This window comes from Furipterus horrens, unplaced genomic scaffold (genome assembly GCF_987537825.1).
Source record: "Furipterus horrens unplaced genomic scaffold, mFurHor1.1.pri manual_scaffold_5, whole genome shotgun sequence".
In the NCBI taxonomy this organism is placed as follows: domain Eukaryota; kingdom Metazoa; phylum Chordata; class Mammalia; order Chiroptera; family Furipteridae; genus Furipterus; species Furipterus horrens.
In genome coordinates, this window is record NW_028327175.1 from 27,082,890 (window position 1) to 27,103,993 (window position 21,104).

The 21,104-nt window shown below is 36.0% G+C and overlaps 1 protein-coding gene across 4 annotated transcripts in view; it reads left to right on the forward strand.

The window, feature by feature from the left end:
* Positions 1 to 21,104, forward strand: part of CTNND2 (catenin delta 2) — an 821,463-nt gene that overhangs the window by 399,406 nt on the left and 400,953 nt on the right. For all 4 annotated transcript variants that reach the window (XM_090276223.1, XM_090276225.1, XM_090276224.1 and 1 more), the window contains exons 4-5: positions 16,173 to 16,207; positions 16,590 to 16,706. In XM_090276223.1, coding sequence (XP_090132349.1) covers positions 16,173 to 16,207; positions 16,590 to 16,706 — 152 coding nt within the window. The remainder of the gene's footprint in view (positions 1 to 16,172; positions 16,208 to 16,589; positions 16,707 to 21,104) is intronic.

Genomic DNA, 21,104 nt, shown 5'->3' on the forward strand with positions numbered 1-21,104 from the left:
AATACTGTGGATAGTTCTTTTCCAACATTTAATTATGAAAAAAATTTAAACATACAGAAGAGTTGAAAGAATTTTACCATGAACATTCAAATATCAACGACCTACAACCTACCACTTAGAGTCTGATGTACTTGATTTATCACATACTTATTCATCCATTCAAATGATATTTGTTATGTAACAAATTATATAGGTTAAATAGCTAATTTTATTTGTTGATACATTTCAAAAATATCACAGATGTCAGTATACCTCCCCCCAAAATACTTAGCACACATAACAGTAATGGAGTTTGATATTTATTTCCAGGTCTTATTTTTTGAAGTACAGTGTTACATACAAGGAAATGCACAAATCTAAAGTGTGCCATTCATCAAATGGACACAAATGTGTGAGCCAAACCTTTCTAAAGATTCAGAACATTGCCATCACCCCAAGAAGTTAATTCGTGCCCCTCTCCAGTAAATCCCCATCCTACTCTCTCAAAGGCAATTACTGTTCTCTTTTGTTTTTTTCTCCTACCATAGATTAGTTTTTCCTGTTAGAGAATTTCATAGTAAATGGAATCAACAGTGTGTGTTATTTAGCAAGGTGTCTTTTTTCACTGAGCATGAAACTTTTGGATTCATCCATGATGTTACATGTATTACTAGTCTTTTTCAATGCTTAGCAACTTTTCTTATATAAATATATCATAGATTACTTATTTATTCTCCTGTACCACAGATTACTTATTTATTCTCCAATTGTTGAATACCTGGGCTCTTTTCAGTTTGGGGCTGTAACAAATAAAGCAGCCAAAAACATTCTCATACAATTCTTTGTACATGTGTATGTTTTGTAATTCTCAAGAAGATACCTCGGATGGGACTCACTGAATCATTGAGTAGCTGTATGTTCCATTTCGTATGGACCTGGCTGATCTTTCCTCACAGCAGCTGTACAATTTTACACTCCCACAGCGGCATGCTGTAGTCCCGGTCACTTTGCAGCCTTGCCAGCACTTGGTAGCATCAATATTTTTTTCACATAAAAGTTCTTATGTGAAAAAGCTACACAATCACCACAGAGAGTCACTGAAGAATCTTTACTCCTGTGGTCCAATCCCCAGCTCACTTTTTGCCGGCACCAACATTGGCCTTTGCAGTCCCCCGTCTTCATTCTGCTTTTTGTATTACTTTCTCCTTTTCTTGAGGCCTTCTTTTCATACAAGCCATCAGTATGTTTTAAATAGTCATCAAGCAGTTATGAAGCAGTACCTCACTGTGGTTTTAATTTGCATTTCCCTGATTGAGCATTTTTTATCTTATTATAGATTATTTAACATAGGTATATGTTAAAACTGCTAGCATGGCAGTGTTAGAATCAAACGCCTAGGAAAATCTGGATGTGGGGAAAATACACACTTTGTTTCACAGCAGTTTTGCCTATAAAATTTAACTACATAGCTAATTTCAACCTTCTTCTTCCAGAGAAACCTTAGATATGTGCTATTGCAAAATATGTGTTCACACACACACACACTCAACACACACATGCACACAGTAATAAGTCCAAAGCAAGGTGTCTCTGCAGTAGGTCCCCATTACTTTGTGTTTTTCTTTTGTTAGGTTGGTTAGTTTTGTTTTTGCTTCGGTTTTGCTTATCATCTTATTTGGTCTGTTCTCTCACAATCTCCTTTTGATCTAACACAAATATCACTGCTCGGTTGAAATTGCCACTCACCACCCTCCACAATAGCGTTGGGAGAAATATTTCTCAGGCTGAATTACACTCTGCAGAGCTTAGCTAGGGTGTTGTCTAGACACGTTAAACTGACTTAAATAAGTTATTGATTTTGTTTTTATCTTCAGTTCATATTAGAAATCTGCCATGTCAATACTCAAGTGGAATTCCCCTCCATTCTGCTATCCAATTTTATCCCATCTTTTCTTTCAAGATCTGGTTTAAACCACATATCTGCCCACATAGCTTCCTGGTGAAGTTTGCTTTATATTTTTTAGTTCATGTTGTTATATACCCATTTTATGCAAACTTGTAATACTTTCTATGTAGCCCAGTATTAATTTATAGTTTTATATATCATTTCCATTTCAAACTATTTTTCTCAAGGTAATAGGCCATAAGTGCTTTACTTTTAAAAAATGATCTCAACCCCAGAAGGTTATAATATGGAGTTATATCTAGTGTGTTCATTTTAATTCATTGAAGAATTCAATAAAATAGATGATAAATTTCTCAGGATACTATGAAAAAGATGGTTAAATGTTTAACCCTGTGTTTCTGCAAGTATCTTTCTCTTCAAAATAAAAAGCAAAAATACATTATCCCTTGTTAATGGAAAAGTCAATCATTAGATCAGTTTCCACTACAGCTGTTGGCTGCCAAGGAGTGTGCTATGCTATGCACATTGTTGTGGTTACCTATTACCTTCAACGAGCTAGGCGAGACCCTAGTGGCTTTAACAACACCATTTTACTTTCTCAGGTTCCTATAGCTCAAAAATTGAGGCAGGGTTCAGCTGGTAGGTCTGTTGCCTGTGGCATTAACTGGGGTCATCTACCCTACTGGCTGGACTCATATAAAAAGTCTAAGGAGACTCACCCCTTTATGTGGCCCCTCAATCTCCACATGGCTAGTTCGAGCATCCTCACAGCATGGTGTCACCCAGTAGTCAGCCTTCTTCTGTAGAGGCTGGCTTCCCGAAAGGAACATTCTGTTGTGAATGTATCTTATAGCTGTAGACCTCTTGAGGCCCAGTCTTAAGAAGTTCCAAGGTTCCAAAGCATCACTTCCACTGCATTTTAATGAGCTAAGGAGGAAACAGACATCACTTCTCAATGGCTAAAGTGGCAAGAATTCATGGATAATTTTAATTCATCACACATATCTCTGACATGTGTGCCTGGTTTAACTGGCTGAACTAGTCAGGATTAGCTGCTACGTTGAAGCTGTTGGGTATTGGTCCAAAAGCTACCTGTTGATTTCTGATCTCTCTGTGAATTTATTATAGTTTTAGTTGAGTTTTCCTCTAAGAGCTCTTTGTCCCTTTCACTTTGACTTACAAAACACAGGCTCAGAGCAGACAAGCAACACAATACCTTTCACCAAAAGACAGTTCAGAAAGAAGTAGAAGAAATTCCATAGAAATTCTCTACTAAACGGCATAACCTTAGTGAAGAATGTCTGCCTCATACTATTTTATTTTATATAAAGGTATTCCTACTGACCTATTCCCAATAAGTTGTATATGTTTATTTTTTCAAATTGTGTTGACAATTTTGAAGGACCCAGGCACATTAAGATACTCAATCCATTTGAAATACCATTCCAAATTTACAGCATAACAGGCTAGAATTCTTCACTGAATCTCTGAAAAGGAGAAGAAATGAGAGATATTAAGTATGACCCTTATGCTTAATATACACAAAAGTTACATTGTCCTTATATGAACCCTACGGCTAAACACTGGACATTTCTATTCTCTATTCCCTGACACAAAATGCTGTCCCAGCTTTCGAATTAGGATGAGAAGAATGTTATTGCTATTGGTGGTGGTGGTTAGGGTGTGTGTGTGTGTGTGCATGTGTACTGTGCATGTGTATTTGCACATGCAAGGTGGTCTAAATAGATAATGACAAAATAATGAAACATATCTTCATCAATTTAGTGAATTGACATTCTGTGTCTAGCATATCTACTCACTATGGGGAAAAATCAGGTTATTTACCAAGATAGTGCATTAACTATTTTTGTTTTGACTTTGTGCTTTTTAAAAACAATTTAAATGGTCCTTAACTGCACTATTATTTTTATGCTATTAACCATTTATACAATGAAGCAAGAGAAACGTGTGTTCTCTGACTTTATTTTATTTTAAGCCACATTTCAACATTTTACTTCTTTCTGAGAGAGGGTGTATGTGTCTGTGTATAGTTTAATATTAAATCATAATAGTAAAAAAAAAAATTCACTTTATTTTCCTTTAGAGAAAATGCAAATCAACCCCACCACGTAAATAAAACCAAAATTACCTTTGTTTTCCTGGTGTTCTCTTTCTGTATAGGAAAAGAAATTGAAGAAAATCTCTCCTCCAGTTGGACTACCATTTTCTCCTTGGGGGAAAATGACCTGTGTTTTCAGGGGTGTGATAACCCACTTTCTAGAGATTCTTTAATCATTTCACTTTTTTGATGCTTTTGGGAAATCTATGCAAATGGCCAAGTCTAGTTTCCATAGTGAATTTTCTGTGAGAAGGGCTCATTAAAGTTATTTATCAGGGGCTTATATGACTTAGAAATGGTTCCAATAGGAACTAAACCAACACCAGCAACTCATTTCATTTAGACCATTAAGCACATTAGGTGATGAGGATTTTGTCAGTTCCTCTCTAGCCAGATTAAACCAACAAATTAAACATGAAGGATGCCCTTGCTGCCTGGGACATTCCTGAGCTGCTTCATCAGAGCTCCCTCCGGGCTCCTGCTTTGCCCTGTTGCCTTAAACCCACAAGTAGTCAGCATGAGCAGATCGGGGACGTGCTAATAACAACTGCCACTGATGAGTTCTGATTCATCTTCGTGTAATTGTCTTCAATTAAAAATCACTAGGAACACATCATGGAACATTTATAAGTGAAAATAATGTTTCATTTAACAGGAAGCGTGAGTGGACGAGCTTAATTAAAGGGAGGAAAATTAGTTTGTTAAAGTCTATAGGTTGAGCAGAATTTAACGTGTGAAAAAAGAGTTTACTATATATTGGCATAACATGCAGTGTTAACTTGCAAAGGATGAATTTACCTTATTTATATGGAACCACATGACTGTCTAATCACTATGCTATACACCTGAAACTAATGCAAAATAATATTGAATGTAAAAAGATAGATCTGTTCCTAAGCCAAATTGAAAAAATAGCATATTGTTCCTTGTTGTCACAGTGCAAACTCAAAGGAAGACAAAATTCAACAAAATAAATAAAAATTGCACTTCAACAATGTGCACTGGAAGTCCCACCTTGTGCTGTGTTGATCTTATTTGTGAACAAATGTTGTAAGAGTACTAGACACAGAGCTTCATACCGGGTAACACAAAGATGAACCCTATTTGGTCTCTGTCCCCAAGGAGCTCACAGTCTGGCAAAGACAAATACTTAAAAACAAATCATCATAGCATGTTTTGCTGAATGATAAAGCTGCTCTGGGGTCTGAGAGGGTGGAGAGCCTCAGTTGGCCTAAACCTCTAAGGCAGGCAGCTAAGACTGAGCCTTCAAGGTAGGTCAAGGAGGTCCTTGCAGACCAAGCGTACTCTGCAAAGGTGCTTGCGTTTATCTCACAGGCAATGGGAAACCACTGAAAACTTTTGAACTAGGGATTTCCATGATCAGATTTCTGCTTTTGGATGTTGATTTCAGTGACATGGAGAATCATTGTTTGCAGCAAGAAAAACTACAGGCAAGAAGAATAGGAGGGAGGCTGCTGGGTGGACTGAATCAGGAAGAGTAGAGAAACACTGGTTGATACTCTATGCCTTGGACATTCATCTATTTTGTCATTTAACCCCCACAATGGCCATCTGAGGTAGCTCATGTTCAGAACCAGCTACAAAATTTGCAATACCCAGTGCAAAGTGAAAATATGAACTTTTCCAACAAGCAGGGGTGGAGGAAAAATGCCTTTAAAAGTACTAAAAAGATACTAAAGCTTTTTTTTTTCTTTCATGATCTCTCTCTCTCAACTTGTCATGATGTATTTTACTATAAAATGTCATTCTAAGTAAGTAAAAAATTAAAATTTTAAGTTATTAACATAGTATTACCACTTATCTTTATATAAGTACAATGCCAGATATAAATGTAAATATAGGGGCATTTGCTTATACACAGAATTATTGAATTTAGGTGATTCATATTCCATAGCCCATATATGCATATGTATTTCCTTCTTACCAGAGCAGTGAAGACATTGCACAAATCTACCTCAACTGTCTTTATTTCACTTCCCAATATACACATATTTTACAAATACTCCCTTACTGAAGATAAAGGACTAAAAGGAAATAGAACTGTGGGTTCCCATCTTTCCCTTTCCTTCTAGGTCATCATTTCCAGCATAAGTAGTGGGCCAACATAGGGGGGTAACATGAATAAGAAAGTATATGACAGAGTATCATTCCTGTTTTTTAGACCATCATTGATTTTGCCACTTTAAGTAAATTCTGGTTTGAAAGGAAAGCATAGCCTTTGTGGGTTGTCAGTACCTGTACTCACCTCAAATCTTGCTCAACTCCCACAATGCACCATGTGTCCCGCAGGACATAGCAAATGCTATATGGGAATGAGGCAGCAATGAGCAGAGAACATGCATATTGTGCATATTTTCTCCACTGACATACATCTTCTATTGTCCCATTGCATTTTACTTACAAAAGTAGTTCAAAATTAGAATTATTGAGTTCCAAGATGGCAACAGTAGAGCATTAAACTATGCTTGGGGCCCTCTTAAGTGTGGGTCAGTTTTAATTTGGGGCAACCATAGGTTTCACTCGCATGAAGCCCACCCTTATCATTTTATTTTAGTACCTATGAGGGGACTGAGAATAGAGAAGGCATGTGACTTTGTCTATATTCCTTTCAGGCAATGGGGAAGCTGTGATAGTGTTAAAAAATTATTGAGTTGATACATGTTGAAGAATGGCAAGGCAGACTTTATTCAAGAGGGGCTACTGCAATCTGGTTTTGTAGTGGGAGAGAGAGATTGAACTCAACTACAAATGCAACAAGGAAAAGTGGGAATATAGCGAAGGAGTAGGGTCGGGGTCTATGGATGGTAAATTACTAAGAGGAAGCATCAGGAAAAAGGGAGGATTCTGGCAAAATCAACCTAACAGGATTCTTGCTGAAGACAAACCAGGGCGATTAGACATCTCCTGGGAAATGGTGAATGAAGAACCTGATCAGATATCCAGGGTTATCAGATATGGAGTGTAGGGGATGCTAGTTATACCGACTTAGAAAAATTCTTGCTAAAACTGGACTCTATAGGAAAGGACACAGGAGCCCAAGATTGGACCTAGTCAAAAAGGGAACCCAGAAAAGCCTAATGAATATTTATCAAGGAGGGAATCTTTGGCATAGAGCTTTTTCTATCACCAGGCAAGAGTAAACAAAAAGTTCCAACTATGTCATTTAAGGGGAGTAGGTTTAAAAGGACATTTACAAGGGAGAATGGGTAGGGAGATGCTTAGGATCTCAAAAGTGATTTGGGGGGAGAGATGCTTTTAAATATCTTAAGAGCATTAGTAGGTATTTTAACTCATGGATTTTTAAGTGATTTCATACACTTGGCTGGCAATACAATTGTTTAGTGAGACCTCACATTCACATCCTCATTCCTTCATAAATGGAGGTACTTCAGGACAAACACAATCACCATGTGATGGTAAGATGGGGAGAACATGAGGCTGATCCAGCTTTTCAGTTTCAAATATTAGATATTAAGTGTTGGAAAGACAGTGATATTTTTAATGTAATATATTTTTGCATCGCAATAAATATAAAAAGAAACAGACAGCTGTAACCGAATAGACCAGCTTCCAAGAGTCAGAATAGGGGGGAAGGGGTGATGGAAACAAATTGACGGGGCTATATAGCTCCCCTGAAGTTAGTGGTAGGGGCAGGAGCACATCTGCCAGGCAAAAGCATAACTTTAATGACCATGCTTCTAGAGAGCCAATGTATATTATATGAGGTCTTCTGGACACATGCATACTGCATTAACACTTGTACCATTTTTTAATTTTCCCTGTAAACATAAGGCAATGCAAGTGCATTCAGGGATCTGATAAGCTCAGATATAATGGATGAGTTTTCATTCAAAAGCAGCAGTTTCTTGAATCTGATTGGTGGCGGGCAGTGTGATTTGTGCATTATGTTCCAGGGCTCGTGCCTTCATGCACAGAAAAAGCAGTCATGGGCCCAGGTGGTGGCCCCTGAGCTCTGGCTGCTAAGACTGGAGAACAGAAAGGATAATCAGAAGGGACCCCTGGTTTCTTTTACTTTTTTCCCTTCCTTCTCCACTCATTCCTTTCTTTCTTTTTATTCTACTATTCCCAATATTTTTAAAACTCTAGTTTAATTATTACTGGAAAATAATTGAGCATATTGCACATAAAAAAAAAAAAAAAAAACCAATTCAGGAAAAAGAAAGCACAAAGCACACCAAACCATACCTTCTTATTTTTTTAGCTTTTTATTTGGAAGTTATTATAGATTCTTAGGAAGTTGCCAGAAAAAATACTTACAGAAGTCTCCTATAACCTTTTATAACTTCCTGTGACTCTCACAATGGAAATATTGGGCATAACTATATAGTACAATATCAAAACCAGGAAATTGACATTGGTACAATCCACAGATTTCCATGCACTCATTTATGAGCGTGTGTGTGCATTTCTATGCAATTTTATCACAGAAGTAGCTTTGTATAACCACCACCAGAATCAACAGGCAAGAGTGCTCCATCACACAAGGACCCTCATGTTAGCTCTTTATAGCCACACTCACACTCCCAAAGCCCTGGCAACCGTAGCCTGTTCTCCATGTCTATAATTTTGTTATTTTAAGAATGTTATGTATCTTTTGCAGTCAGCATAATTCCCTTGAGATCCCTCCAAGTTGTTGTGAATATAGCAATAGTCCATTTCTTTTTATTGCTGCATATGTCTCCCTTGTATGGATATATAAGCTTGTTTAACCATTCACCTGTTGCAAGACATTTGGTTGTTTCTAGTATCTGGCAATTAGGACTACTGCTATGAACATTTGAACACGCATTAAACATTTAAACTGAACTTTCAAATTGTTTTAAAACCACTACTGCTCATAAGGAAGTGAAGATCTATAATACCGTGAGAGTTGTTTATGAATATTACATGTTTTCTGCTCTATAAGGACACTAAAATTGAAATTTATTCTTACAATCATCTGTCGGTGTTCAGTCACAAAACAAAAAATCAGGTTTTCTCTTTTCTGTGAAACAGGCAATGGCTATTTGCATAAATTTCCATTAAATGTCTAAGAGCTGTTAGCTTCGCTTCTATTAATAAAATCATATCAATTTAAGTCCAATTCAATACTGTAATAGACAACACACTTATGAAATAACAGCAGGTAAAAGAAAAGCTCTGAGAAAATTGGCATGTTTCAGAGGAACAGATGCATGAGGTCCACACATATATGCATGTTTACACACAGAGGTGCATACACATAAACACACTTCTTACATACTCACATACAAATAGTAATCTGAAGAAGCTAGGGAAACATGAATTTGACATCTCTTTTTGCTCAGAGATATCTCCAAGGTTAAGGAGCTCCCTTCACTGATAAACCCATAAAAACAGGGACAATGCTGGGATATTAAACACAGAAAACTGAAAATTGAAACATCTGAAAACATTCATATAGGTGCCACCACTGTCAGCAAACACATCAACTACTCTCCTCCTGCCTAAGAAATCAGTTGTGAATGATCAGACTGCAAAATACAGTGAGGTCTCTTTCCACCTCAGGATCAGTGAATGAAGCAATCAGGTTAATCAAAGGTCTAACCATGAAGTACAATGAACATCAGTGGAAATTATTACTATAACAGTATATAATGCATCTGGCACATAAATCACATGAGCTGTTCTATATTTGATAGTTTGAAGGTGTTTCAGAAAATTATGAGATCTCAGAGTCAATGGATGAATAGTATCCCTGGTCATCTGCAATTGTAATTTACTACATTTCAATTTACAGGATGCTCACAGACAAAAGTATTATGGCATTTATTGTCTAATGTGGCAGGCACTCAGGGACATTGCTTCAACTACTATAAAATTTTGGGGTCCTGTATAAGCAGTTAAAAAAATACCTAGCCCATGCATGAGAACTCTCCCAGAAAACTAGAGAGGGAGATAAACCATAAGAATTTTCTAATTTATAATTCACCATTTTTTCCTTCTTATGAGATTCATTTCCATATACAACATGTCTCCTGTATGTACAATCAGTTCCAAAATTATTAAAGCCTTTAAAGAAGAGAAACTTGAATGCATGTCTTTCCCATGGTAAGAGCTTGGCTTTTGTGTGGATAGCACATTTTGGGTGAGTGATCCTGGGGCTGATTCTTTGTGCTTGCTGGAAACTGGAGTGTGTATTTTGAAGGAATGAAAACAGAACAAAATTCATGTTAATTCTCCTTTGTTTAGCTCTAGCTGGCCAGCTCACGGACCTGACAGTGTGGTGTGTTCTGTGATAAATATTGGAACCATGAGTGTTTAGGCTACAGCCTGGGCGCTGATACCTCTCTGCTCTACCAGTTACCTAGATAATCTGTCCAACTCCAAAAAAAATTAGTTTAGAATATGAATTTCCTCTGCCTCAAACTAAAAAAGAAAATGCATAATAGCAATTCCAGTCTGATTTATTTTCTTCCCAGGTTTTGAAAATAGCAAGTGGTCTTTCAGATTCTACTAAGGCAAAACCAGTAGCAGCTGCCAAAAGGGGCATCCTGCGTAAGACTTATTGGAAAACTTGTGGTTTAAAAGAAAATCATCATTCTTTGAAAATCACAGACAGCTTACCCCCTACCCCCCAGTTTTTCATCCCCAGTTTAGTGTGGAAAAGTAGACAGACAATTTCAGTTCTGCAAAGCCTATAACATATTTCTGTGATTATATTTATCGGTCCCCAAACAGACATGATGAATTCCATATTGTTGACCTATTGGACTTTCAGTCCTATGATCTGGCTGTACTTTCCCAGGCCTCTGTTCCTCTGCATTTGGAATGATAGCCTATTTTTTTTCTTTTATTTTTTTTAAAACATTTTTTGTTATTTTATTTGATTTTATTTGTTTTTAGAGGGAAGGGAAAGGAGGAAGAGAGGAAGAGAAGCATCAATGTGTTGTTGCCTCTCACACACCCCCAGCTGGGGACCTGTTGGCGTGCAGCTAGGCATGTGCCCTGACTGGGAATCGAACCAGCGACACTTTGTTTGCAGGCCAATGCTCAATCCACTGAGCCCCAGCAGCCAGGGCTTGCCTATTTTTTTTCTTTTAAAGCCTCCTATATCCCCAGCACTGTTGTTTGGGCATTACACACTTAACTTTCATGTGATCCCTAGGGGGAAAATTCTTGTAATAGGCTCATTTTACAAATGGGGAAACTGAGGCTTAGAGCGAGTAAGTAATGCACTCCATGTCCCATGGCCCGGTGTGTACTAATGCCTTGAACACACCTCTTCATGCCATGATCCTCTAGTTCTGTGCACTTTCTTACCCGTGCCCCTATGAACTGCAAAGTCACGGGCGCTGGCTGTATCTCTCTGCTATGTGTCTGAAATGCCGCAGGGAGTGTCACCAAGAGTTTGTGGTGTCTTTGTTTTACCGTTGTCTCTAAGATTGATGTGACCAACAGCCTAGCCATAGATTCCACTATGCCTGGGTATTTTCTCAGTGTCCACTGGTCCCCATGTCTGCCCCTTCCTGACCCTCACACAAAAGCCTGCAATGTACTCCAAGGGATGAAAGAGATTAGAATAAACCAAAATCTATATGCCATATAAACCATTTTAACAATATATTATAAAATAAGAAGCAATTCTATACTTGGTCAGAATGTGCCAGGCCCTGCTCACCTGATAAGTCACTTGATATAAAATATTTATTTAATCCTCCAAATGTCTTCATTTAGGACAAGAGAGTTAATGTAATTTTCCCAAAGGGTCCAAGATTAAAAGAAGCAGAGCTGGTCTCCAGTCTCAGGGTCTGGCCTTCGAGCCCCTGCATTTCCCCACTGTGCACATGGTCAGCTAGTTTTGGTGCTTCATGCTGTCGCTATCCATTGTCACCTTGTAAACCTTTGTATAATAGGTGTAGAATTGTATTTTTGGTGGAAATGGTTAAAGCAGAAAGATGTGTGATCTGAGAAAGAAAGAAAGAGTCTAGTTTTATGCAGAAAAAGTACAATATCCATTTGAAAATGTATCACAGATATGCATAGAGACCACAGGCAGTAGAGGGCAGTTCTGGAGGAAGCAGGGTTCGAACACCGACCCTCACTGGTAAGGACTGGATACCGCACGCTCACCCACAAGGATGACAACAGCGTAAAGCGAAGCTCCACGGCACACCATGTCTCACCATTTTTGTTGAATATGTCATATTTCTGCAGTGCTTAGGACTTTTGACGAACGTCACTTTATTCTGTAACCAGCGCCTATTCTTTTGGTGTGGCTGTATGAATACCCATATCCTAAAAAGTACTTTATGTCGGAATACAATTTGGGGTCCTGTGGACGTTATAAATATTAGGCTCTTTGTTTCTGTGGGCTACATACAGTCAAATGTCAGTTCAGAAGCATGTGCCTTCACAATGGTTTTTCTGGCTTATGTTTTAGGTACATTGCTTGACTTAGAAGCAAACTAACAAAAGACTCAAGATGTCCTTACCTTTATTTCATTTTGAAAGATTTTGTGAGCAATAGTACACTGTGTGACAGTGTGCAGATTAATGCTTTGGGCATCAAAAAGTTTTAAAAAAAGAAATTAAATATATTTAAGTGGGTTCATAAGGAATAGCTATAATAATTGTGTGCTTTGTATCTTTTCTTGACCTTAAGAAACTGAACTTTCCTCTATATATTTCTGTTAGAAATGGCTCGGAGGTGGGTGAGAGACTGTCATGCTGGGAATAATGAGGTGTAAAATGAGAACTAGATGAGTACTAGCTATTAAAATTGGTCCTTTTAATATATTGTTTTAAAAACTTTCTTAACATCGCTGATTGATGTTCATATTTAGGTATATGTTTAAACGTTAAATATTACTTATGATAGTCTTCATTATACATTTTTCTCACAATATTTGGATTCTGGAACTTATACATCATTATGGTTAAATACATTTGGAATGATTTCCCTTACAATGAGTTCTATTTTTAAAAATAGCATCTTGATAATGAAAGCCTACTTTATTTCCTGAAATTGAATATGCATGTAGTTATGAGTGCTTCAAAAAATGACTTTTATGTTATATTAAATTGAATTATATTAGTGGGAGGAAGTTCACCATAAGTAATTACTAAACACCTGAAATAAGAATGCCAGAGACACAGGCATAATCCATGTTTATTGAATGAATAAAATAGTCTGTTTACTTTTTTAAAAATCATCCACCTTACAGCACTTTTAAGAGAAGGAATTAATGCATAAAATGTAATTGTATTGTATCCACTAAAAGACAGAGTAAATGTACATTCAGAGGAAATAAAACCCAAACTAGGTTTTCTTGGGATTTTCATTTTCTGTGATCATTCATACTTTTAATGCATTTTTAACAGTGCTAAAGGCATCAGAAACCCATTTGAATGATTAATGCTTTTTGCCCCAAAGGAAGGCAGTTCTGCTTTGAGAGGGTAGTTTTATAGTCACTGACAATGGTAATTTTCTGTTGTAGTAAAAAATTATTCTTCTTGCTTCTGTTGCATCATAAAATAAACACTTTTAGAAGAAATGAACCAAAAGTAAATATTATGTAATTGTGGGAAGTGTGGCTCTGCATATGAAATCGCCCATTATTGTAGATTAGGCTCCATCTCCAAGGATGAGCACAGCTATAGTGTCACCTGATCTGTGCTGGAGTGACCAGGACATCTTCTTCCATCTCTCTGTGTAGAAATAAAAGGTAAAGAAGCAGGGAATGCCTTATGTACTCAAATAATGGCACACTTCTGAATTACTTAGTGTGATATTTATTCTAAAGAAACAACCCTCCAGCATTCAGTTTTAACTCAGCAGGGGTTCCTTACTCATGCTTTGTCTGGTCTGGGTTGGCAGAGATCTTTCTTTCACATGGTGACTCAGAGACCCATCTAACACAGGGCTTAGCAAGGAATGAGGCCTGAAGATCTCATCCCTGCCTTTCTCTGGTTGGGGCAGGAGGTGATACTTGTCCTTTATTCTCACAGACTTTCTAATGACCCTATCTGTGTGCAAGGGGACAGGGACGTGTGGTCTTGATCGTGCCTGTGAGGAGATAAGGGTGGGACTTTGGTGAGCCCTGGAAGTAGCTTCCAGTGACTTGCTCACTCTTACTGCTTTGGGTAGGAAGTAACCTTAGTGTGTTTCTCCCTACAGTTTTAGATCAGAGTTAGCAGTATGAGCTTTGGAGTTGAACAGATTAGTTTGAACCCCTGCTGAGTTCCTTACGACTTGTGTGGTCAAGTTATTTATCATCAACAAGCCTATTACTCTCCATCCACCAAAATAAATTTGTGATTGATGTGAATTAGCAGAGCCCTGGTATGCAGTAAGCACTTAGTAAAGGGCAGTACTGGTAAAAGGAATGTAGAAGTAAATCCTGGAGGATATCACAGAACATTTTTATTGTATGAAAGAAATATTGTGTCAGTTTCCTAGGGCTGCCATAACAAATCAACACAATTGAGTGGCCTAAGACAAAAGAAATTTATTCGCTCACAGTTTAGGGGGCCAGAAGTTCAAAATCAAGGTGTGTTGGCAGGACTGTGAACACTATAAAGGCTCCAGGGATGGATCTTTCCCTACCTCTTCAAAGTTTCCACTGCTCCAGGCATTCCTTGGCTTGTGGAGGCATAACCTCCATCTCTGCTTCCCTCTTCTTGTGGCCTTCACCTCTGAGTCTCTCTCCTCTTCTGTCTTTCCTAAGGACACTTATCCCATCAGAAGATCTTTAATTACACCTCCAAAACCCTTTTTATTTCAATGATTCTCACTCTCTAGGGATTTGATGTGGATATATATTTGGGGGGGCAAGGGACATCATTCCACCTGCTACAAATATGAAAGCATTTTCTATTTCTATATTAATAACACTTATTAAATGCACATGCTCAGCAATTTTTTAAATATTGATCATAGGGTTATATTTCTGTATTAAGTGTTAAACTCTGTAGTTAGATTTTACTGCTGTATAATGCTACATCTTCTTGATGCAAGAAAAGGTTGCATGGGACTGAATTTGTAATGTTATCATTTCATGTATCTATTCTCTATACCTCTCATCATTGTAAAACCACTTGCAAGTTTGCTCAAATGTATTGGCTGCAGAACATGATATTCTATAAAAAGTCATATGTCTCTTAAGGGACTACTCTTGTATTCCTTTGTATCAATAATGGCTTTTCTGAATACTGATTTATACCAGGACTCCTTTTTTCCCCTGTAAATGTATTCAGAAGTTATTTCCAATGTACAAATTAGAGTTCTAAAGCCCACTTGCTGTTGTGAAACTGATGATCTATTTATAGAAGCTACCTGATCAGAGTAAAAGATGCAGTGAAATAAGTGTAGAAAGTCATTCTGAAAGTGATGCCTGTCAGTAATTGGCATCTAGAGTTCTCAATTATTGACATTAAAAGGAGCATGATGGAAATAATTGCATATATGATGAAAATTATTTATATTTAGAAATTTTAAATTTATTTACATTTTTTGATAAATCACTTAAAAGTGAATCTCTGTTGCCTACACAGACTTATTCTGCACAATATCTTTGGCATATCATGTATATGAACTAGCCATTCTATTGAGGTTATTTTGTAAGATGAATGTATAAAGTGAGAATTTGGGAACTATATAATCAATTGGTGATAAAGTGTTATAATTTTTAAATTACTTAATTTAAGCTATAATAATCAATGTCTAGAAGAAGGTATAGTTTTATTTTATCTTCTTTATAGTGAAAAAGAGAAAAGCGATTTCTGTCTTAGTCTTCCTCATAAAGTCTACATGAAACTATTCAGATGTATTTTTAAAATATTAAAGTTGGGTAGCACTGCATGTACGTAAAAACTATTATAAAGAACAAGTATAATAGGTTAGGCTTTGTAAACATTGAGCTAGTCTTCTGAAAATGACTGGATAATGTCTATGTATAACATGCTAATACCTGTGAATCAAAAGATGTATGCATCAAATGGATTAAAGTTAAGATTATATAAAAATGGGGTCTTTTTTCTCAGTAAGAAATTAAAGGAAGTTCCATGAAGCCACCATTACCACCATAGTGTGCCTTTGTGTCTGATAGTCTAGGGTCCTTTTGTTTCTAATGGATGCATTATACCTGTGTATTCTCTTTCTTACAGTTCAGCAGAAGAGCAGTTTCACTGGCAATCACAAGGTAAAGTATGGCTTCTTGATGAACACTTATTACATGTACTTCTATTGACTAATTTCCTTGTAAACTTTAGAAAGACACTTATGAAAATGAATATGACAACACCATGACACTAAAATTAAATGAAGTTGTTGTGATAGTTCTCAATTTCATGGCAGTTAAGTTCTCACGATTCCCTAGTCACTTATGGTCTTCATGGATACGTGGAGTTGGCTGGCCGTAGCTTTTAAGACTGGTTGACTGAAGATTACAATGTAATATTTAGAGAACTTCGTAGAGGTCATATCTTAGGTTAGGATACTTTCGATTTTTAAATAATTGCCTCAAGCTTTAATATTGACATAATCACATATTTGTTTATCACTTTAAAATATTGTAATTTCAGATGGTCAGAAGGATATTGAAGATGAACTCACAACAGGTCTTGAGCTGGTGGATTCCTGTATTAGATCCCTGCAGGAGTCAGGAATACTTGACCCACAGGATTATTCAACAAGTGAAAGTAAGTCACATGACAACTATACTTGAAGACAATCAAAAGAATATCATGCCATTATTTTTCTAATATAATTAAAATCATGAGACATAGCTAATAGGATTTCTAGAAATGTCTATACTTCTTTATCAATTTCACTCCATTCTCATCTACTTTCTATCATAGTACCCCTCCCCAACTCACATTAGATTGTAAGTATCCTTGAATCAGTAATTGGCTTCTAAATTTTTCACCTATTACTGATGTAGTGGTGATGCTCACCAAATCTCTGCTATCTTTTATGTCATATAGACCAGCACATTGTATGGACACATCATATATGTATTTAATCAACACAGTGTTTGCTTTAAAATTGATTGACAATGCTTTACTTATACAAATAATAATTGGTAAAAATTTTAAACAGTACAGCAATTATATAACAAAGTAGAAGAAAAATTGATGTAATATATGCAGTGCTATTTAGTGCTCTGCTATAGTACTATGCAATAACTTATTACATTTCTATATTTAGCAATTTTATATTGCTGTATTAATCTCAATAGAGTATTTAAAGATTTCTTTACCTCCACTTAATTACATATTTTTCAACCAAAGTGGCTGAGACTTAGAATAAAAGGGCTGAGTTGAAATGAGCCTCATTTTAATAAATCATAAAATTATCTTGACTTATTTCAATAAAATCCCATAAAAAGCTAAAAATTAAGTCATTAAAATGTACATTATCTTGATAATTTCTATATTAGAGACCAGTGGACCATTTTATTCCTTAACATATAAAAATAAAATTTCCTTAAATACACATCAAGTTTTGGTGTAGAAAAAGAAGATATAAGAATTAAATAGTATACTGATCTTGAAACCATTTAACTTATATATTAACTTATTTTGTCTATAATCTTTATAATACCACTACTCTTACAGCAGTATCATCATAACTATCCAAATTTGTTTAAATCTATATGCATCCCCTCAATAAAACTCCTAAAGTAAGGTGTATGATTTGTAATATCCTGTTTTATTTTATATGTTAAAATGTAGGATTACTTCATCTCTCTGAGTCAATAAATATATTTCTCTTGTTGGTGTACTTGTACTTAGAACTATATTTAATAATATCTGATGTACATGTACTCAACCCTCTCTTTATTAGAGGGTAAGGAAAGCAGAGATAAAATAGTGTGTCTTGGGATAGGGGATGATATTGGATATCTCATTTTTTGACATAATAATAAGCATTTGATTTTAAGTTTACATGAGGGGATAACTTTTAATACATGGAAAGTATAGAAAAAAGAAGGAAGAGTAAAATAAGAGGCAAACAAATTTAAAAGTAGAGATAAATCAACTGTATAAATCTAGCTCTACATGTAAGCACAATAGATTCTTTTTTGAAAAGAATAAAGATTCACATCTGTAGTAAACAAAGATAAAATAGTGATGCAGTATTTAATGAGATTAATTAATAAAATAAATCTTGAAATTAAAGAAATAAGACACACTAGTGACAGCAAATACAACGAACACAAATGTGGGATTGAGAAGAAAATGTGAGATGTAGTGGAATTTTATGCAGAAGCATTAAGCAGGGTGAAAGAGGAATTATATAGTGAAAATAACTTATTAAGATGTGATAAGTGCATACTAGAATCTAGTGAACATGTTTGCACCAAACAACATAGCATCTGAATATTAAAACAAAGAGTATTTAAAATGATTAAGTGTTGATGAAAAAATTTCTGAGTATTTCAATGCATGTTTACCAGAATCAGTCTTAATACTAGAAGAAAAAGTCACAGAAATTTGGAATTCATAATTAAGAAATTAATGTATTAAATAAATTTTAAAACATATATTTGTTGAATGATAATATATATTTCTTATATATGTCCAAGAAACAGTTACAAAAATTGATCCTACTGCATCATAAAGACAATGCTAAAAATTAAAAAGTATTGAAAAGGCACATTTGTTGATAATAATCTAGTAAAACTAAAAGTAAATAATAAAAAATAAGCAAAACTATAATCATTAAAATTAAGAAACAGGTTTTTGGATCTACTGAATCAAAATTGGTAAATGCTGAAATTTTGTTTTTTAAAAAGATTAGTTATGTTATTATGTACTGATCTCTCTGAAGACTCCTAAGATTTTAGTTGATTATTCTACTTATAAGCGTATATTTCTTGTTTGAAGATAGGAAAATAAAAGCAAAACCAACAACAATAACAATTAAGAAAAAATAAACAAGTGATGGAAGTAGCACCTAAAAGTTCTATGCCAAAGGATCTGAACCACAGTGAAATGTGAAATATTGTTACTCTTAAGAAATATTTTGTTTTGTTAACCATGCATTTTAATAGATATTTGCAAGTATCTTCAGAAAATATGGTAAACTAAGTCATATGTTTGAGTCTAGATTTAGGCTTAGCTAATGTAAGAATATAGAATTGAGAATTTTACTAAAGTTGAAATTCCAATTTGTTCTTTACATGAGAAGGTTTATAGACAGCAAAGGTAGAGATTGTGTTATACCTGAATAGCTGTAAACCTAGCTTTACTATTTTATTTGTTTCAAAGTAAAGTTTGGAAGACTGTTATGGTCAGAAGGAGAGGTAGCTCTTGGTTTGTTTTACGTTTCGCTCTAATGTTTGGTTGAAGTTTTGTATTGAAGTTAGGCAGGCAGTGGAAAACTTAGGAGAGCAGAAATTAGTGTTTGGTTTGGTTTTATTTTGTTTTTTAATTTGTTAAAATGTTAAAAGTGCACTTTTTAGGTTTTTCTTTTTTTTTTCTTTTTTCTTTCTTATTGCTTTTTATTGTTCTAGTACAGTCATCCCAATTTTCCTCCATTGCTCTCTACTGTCCCACCCATCCTCCACTCCCACAGTCAGTCCCAGCCCTGTTGTCCATGTCTATGGGTCATTAATACCTGTTCCTTGACTAGACCCTTCCCCTTCTCTCTTCCCTTCTCCCCATTCCCACCCCCCTTCTGGTCGCTGTCAGTCTGTCCCTTGTTTTTATGCATCTGGTTCTATTTTCCTCTTTTTTTTTGTTCATTAGGTTCCTCTTATAGGTGAGAGCATTGGTATTTGTATTTCACCAACTGGCTTATTTCACTTAGTGTAATACTCTTCATTTCCATCCATGCTGTCAAAAAAGGTAGGGGTTCTTCTTTTCTCTCTGCTGCATAGCATTCCAGTGTGTAAATGTGCCCCAGTTTTTTGACCCACTCATTTACTGATGGGCACTTAGGCTGTTTCGGGCACTTAGGCTGTTTCCAGCACTTGGCTATGTAAATAACACTTCTATGAACATAGGGTGCATAGGTTCTTTTGAATTGGTGTTTCAGGATTCTTCAGGTATAATCCAAGCAATGGAATTGCTGGATCAAAAGGCATTCCATTTTTAGTTTTTTGAGGAAATTCTATACTGTTTTCCACAGTGGCTGCACCAGTCTGCATTCCCACCAACAGTGCACTAGGGTTCCCATTTCTCCACATCCTTGCCAGCACTTGTTGTTTGTTGATTTGTTAATAATGGCCATTCTGACTGGCGTGAGGTGGGGTCTCATTGTGGTTTTAATTTGAATTTCTCTGATGGCTAGTGATGTTGAGCATCCTTTCTTATTGGCCCTCTGTATGTCCTCCTTGGAGAAGTGTCTGCCAAGGTCCTTTGTCCATTTTTTAATTGGATTGTTTGTCTTCCTGGTGTTGAATCATGAGTTCTTTATATATTTTGAAGATGAAACCCTTGTCTGAGGCATCACTGGCAAATCTGTTTCTCTTATGGTTGGCTCCCTTTTCATTTTGCTGATGTTTTCTTTAGCCATGCAGAAGCTTTTTAGTTTGATGTAGTCCCATTTGTTTATTCTTTCCGTTATCTCCCTTGCCCAAGGAGATAAGAAATTTTTGTTCTTAACATTTCCAGAGTTGGTTTGAGAATTAACTGAGTAAAATTTAGGAAATTAATTTAGAATTACTGAGTAGGTAACTTACATTTTGGGAATTTACTATTGCTAATTTTAAATATAATTAACTATTGCTAATAAAATTAAAATCCCTATTGCTAGTAAAATAAAAATCTGTATCAAGTTTCTAAATGGAATTAGAGTCTACTCCAAAGAGTGAACTGATGAGATTTTAATTAAGGTACTATTTACAAAGGAGTGGACAAGATTAAGGGAACAAACAATGCCTGCTAAGGTACTCAGGGAACAGCAACAGACAGAAGCCCTGTCCTCCATTAGTCTGAAGGAAAAGTACAGGGACTAGTAGCAGGAGAGTCAGGAAGCATGGATGGAGAGGATGAATAAATATCCTAACCTCTCTCCCCAACCACCTTCTCATGTCCTTGTTGTGCCTCCCAGTGGCCAAGTCCAATCATAAAACAAATACCAGGGACCCT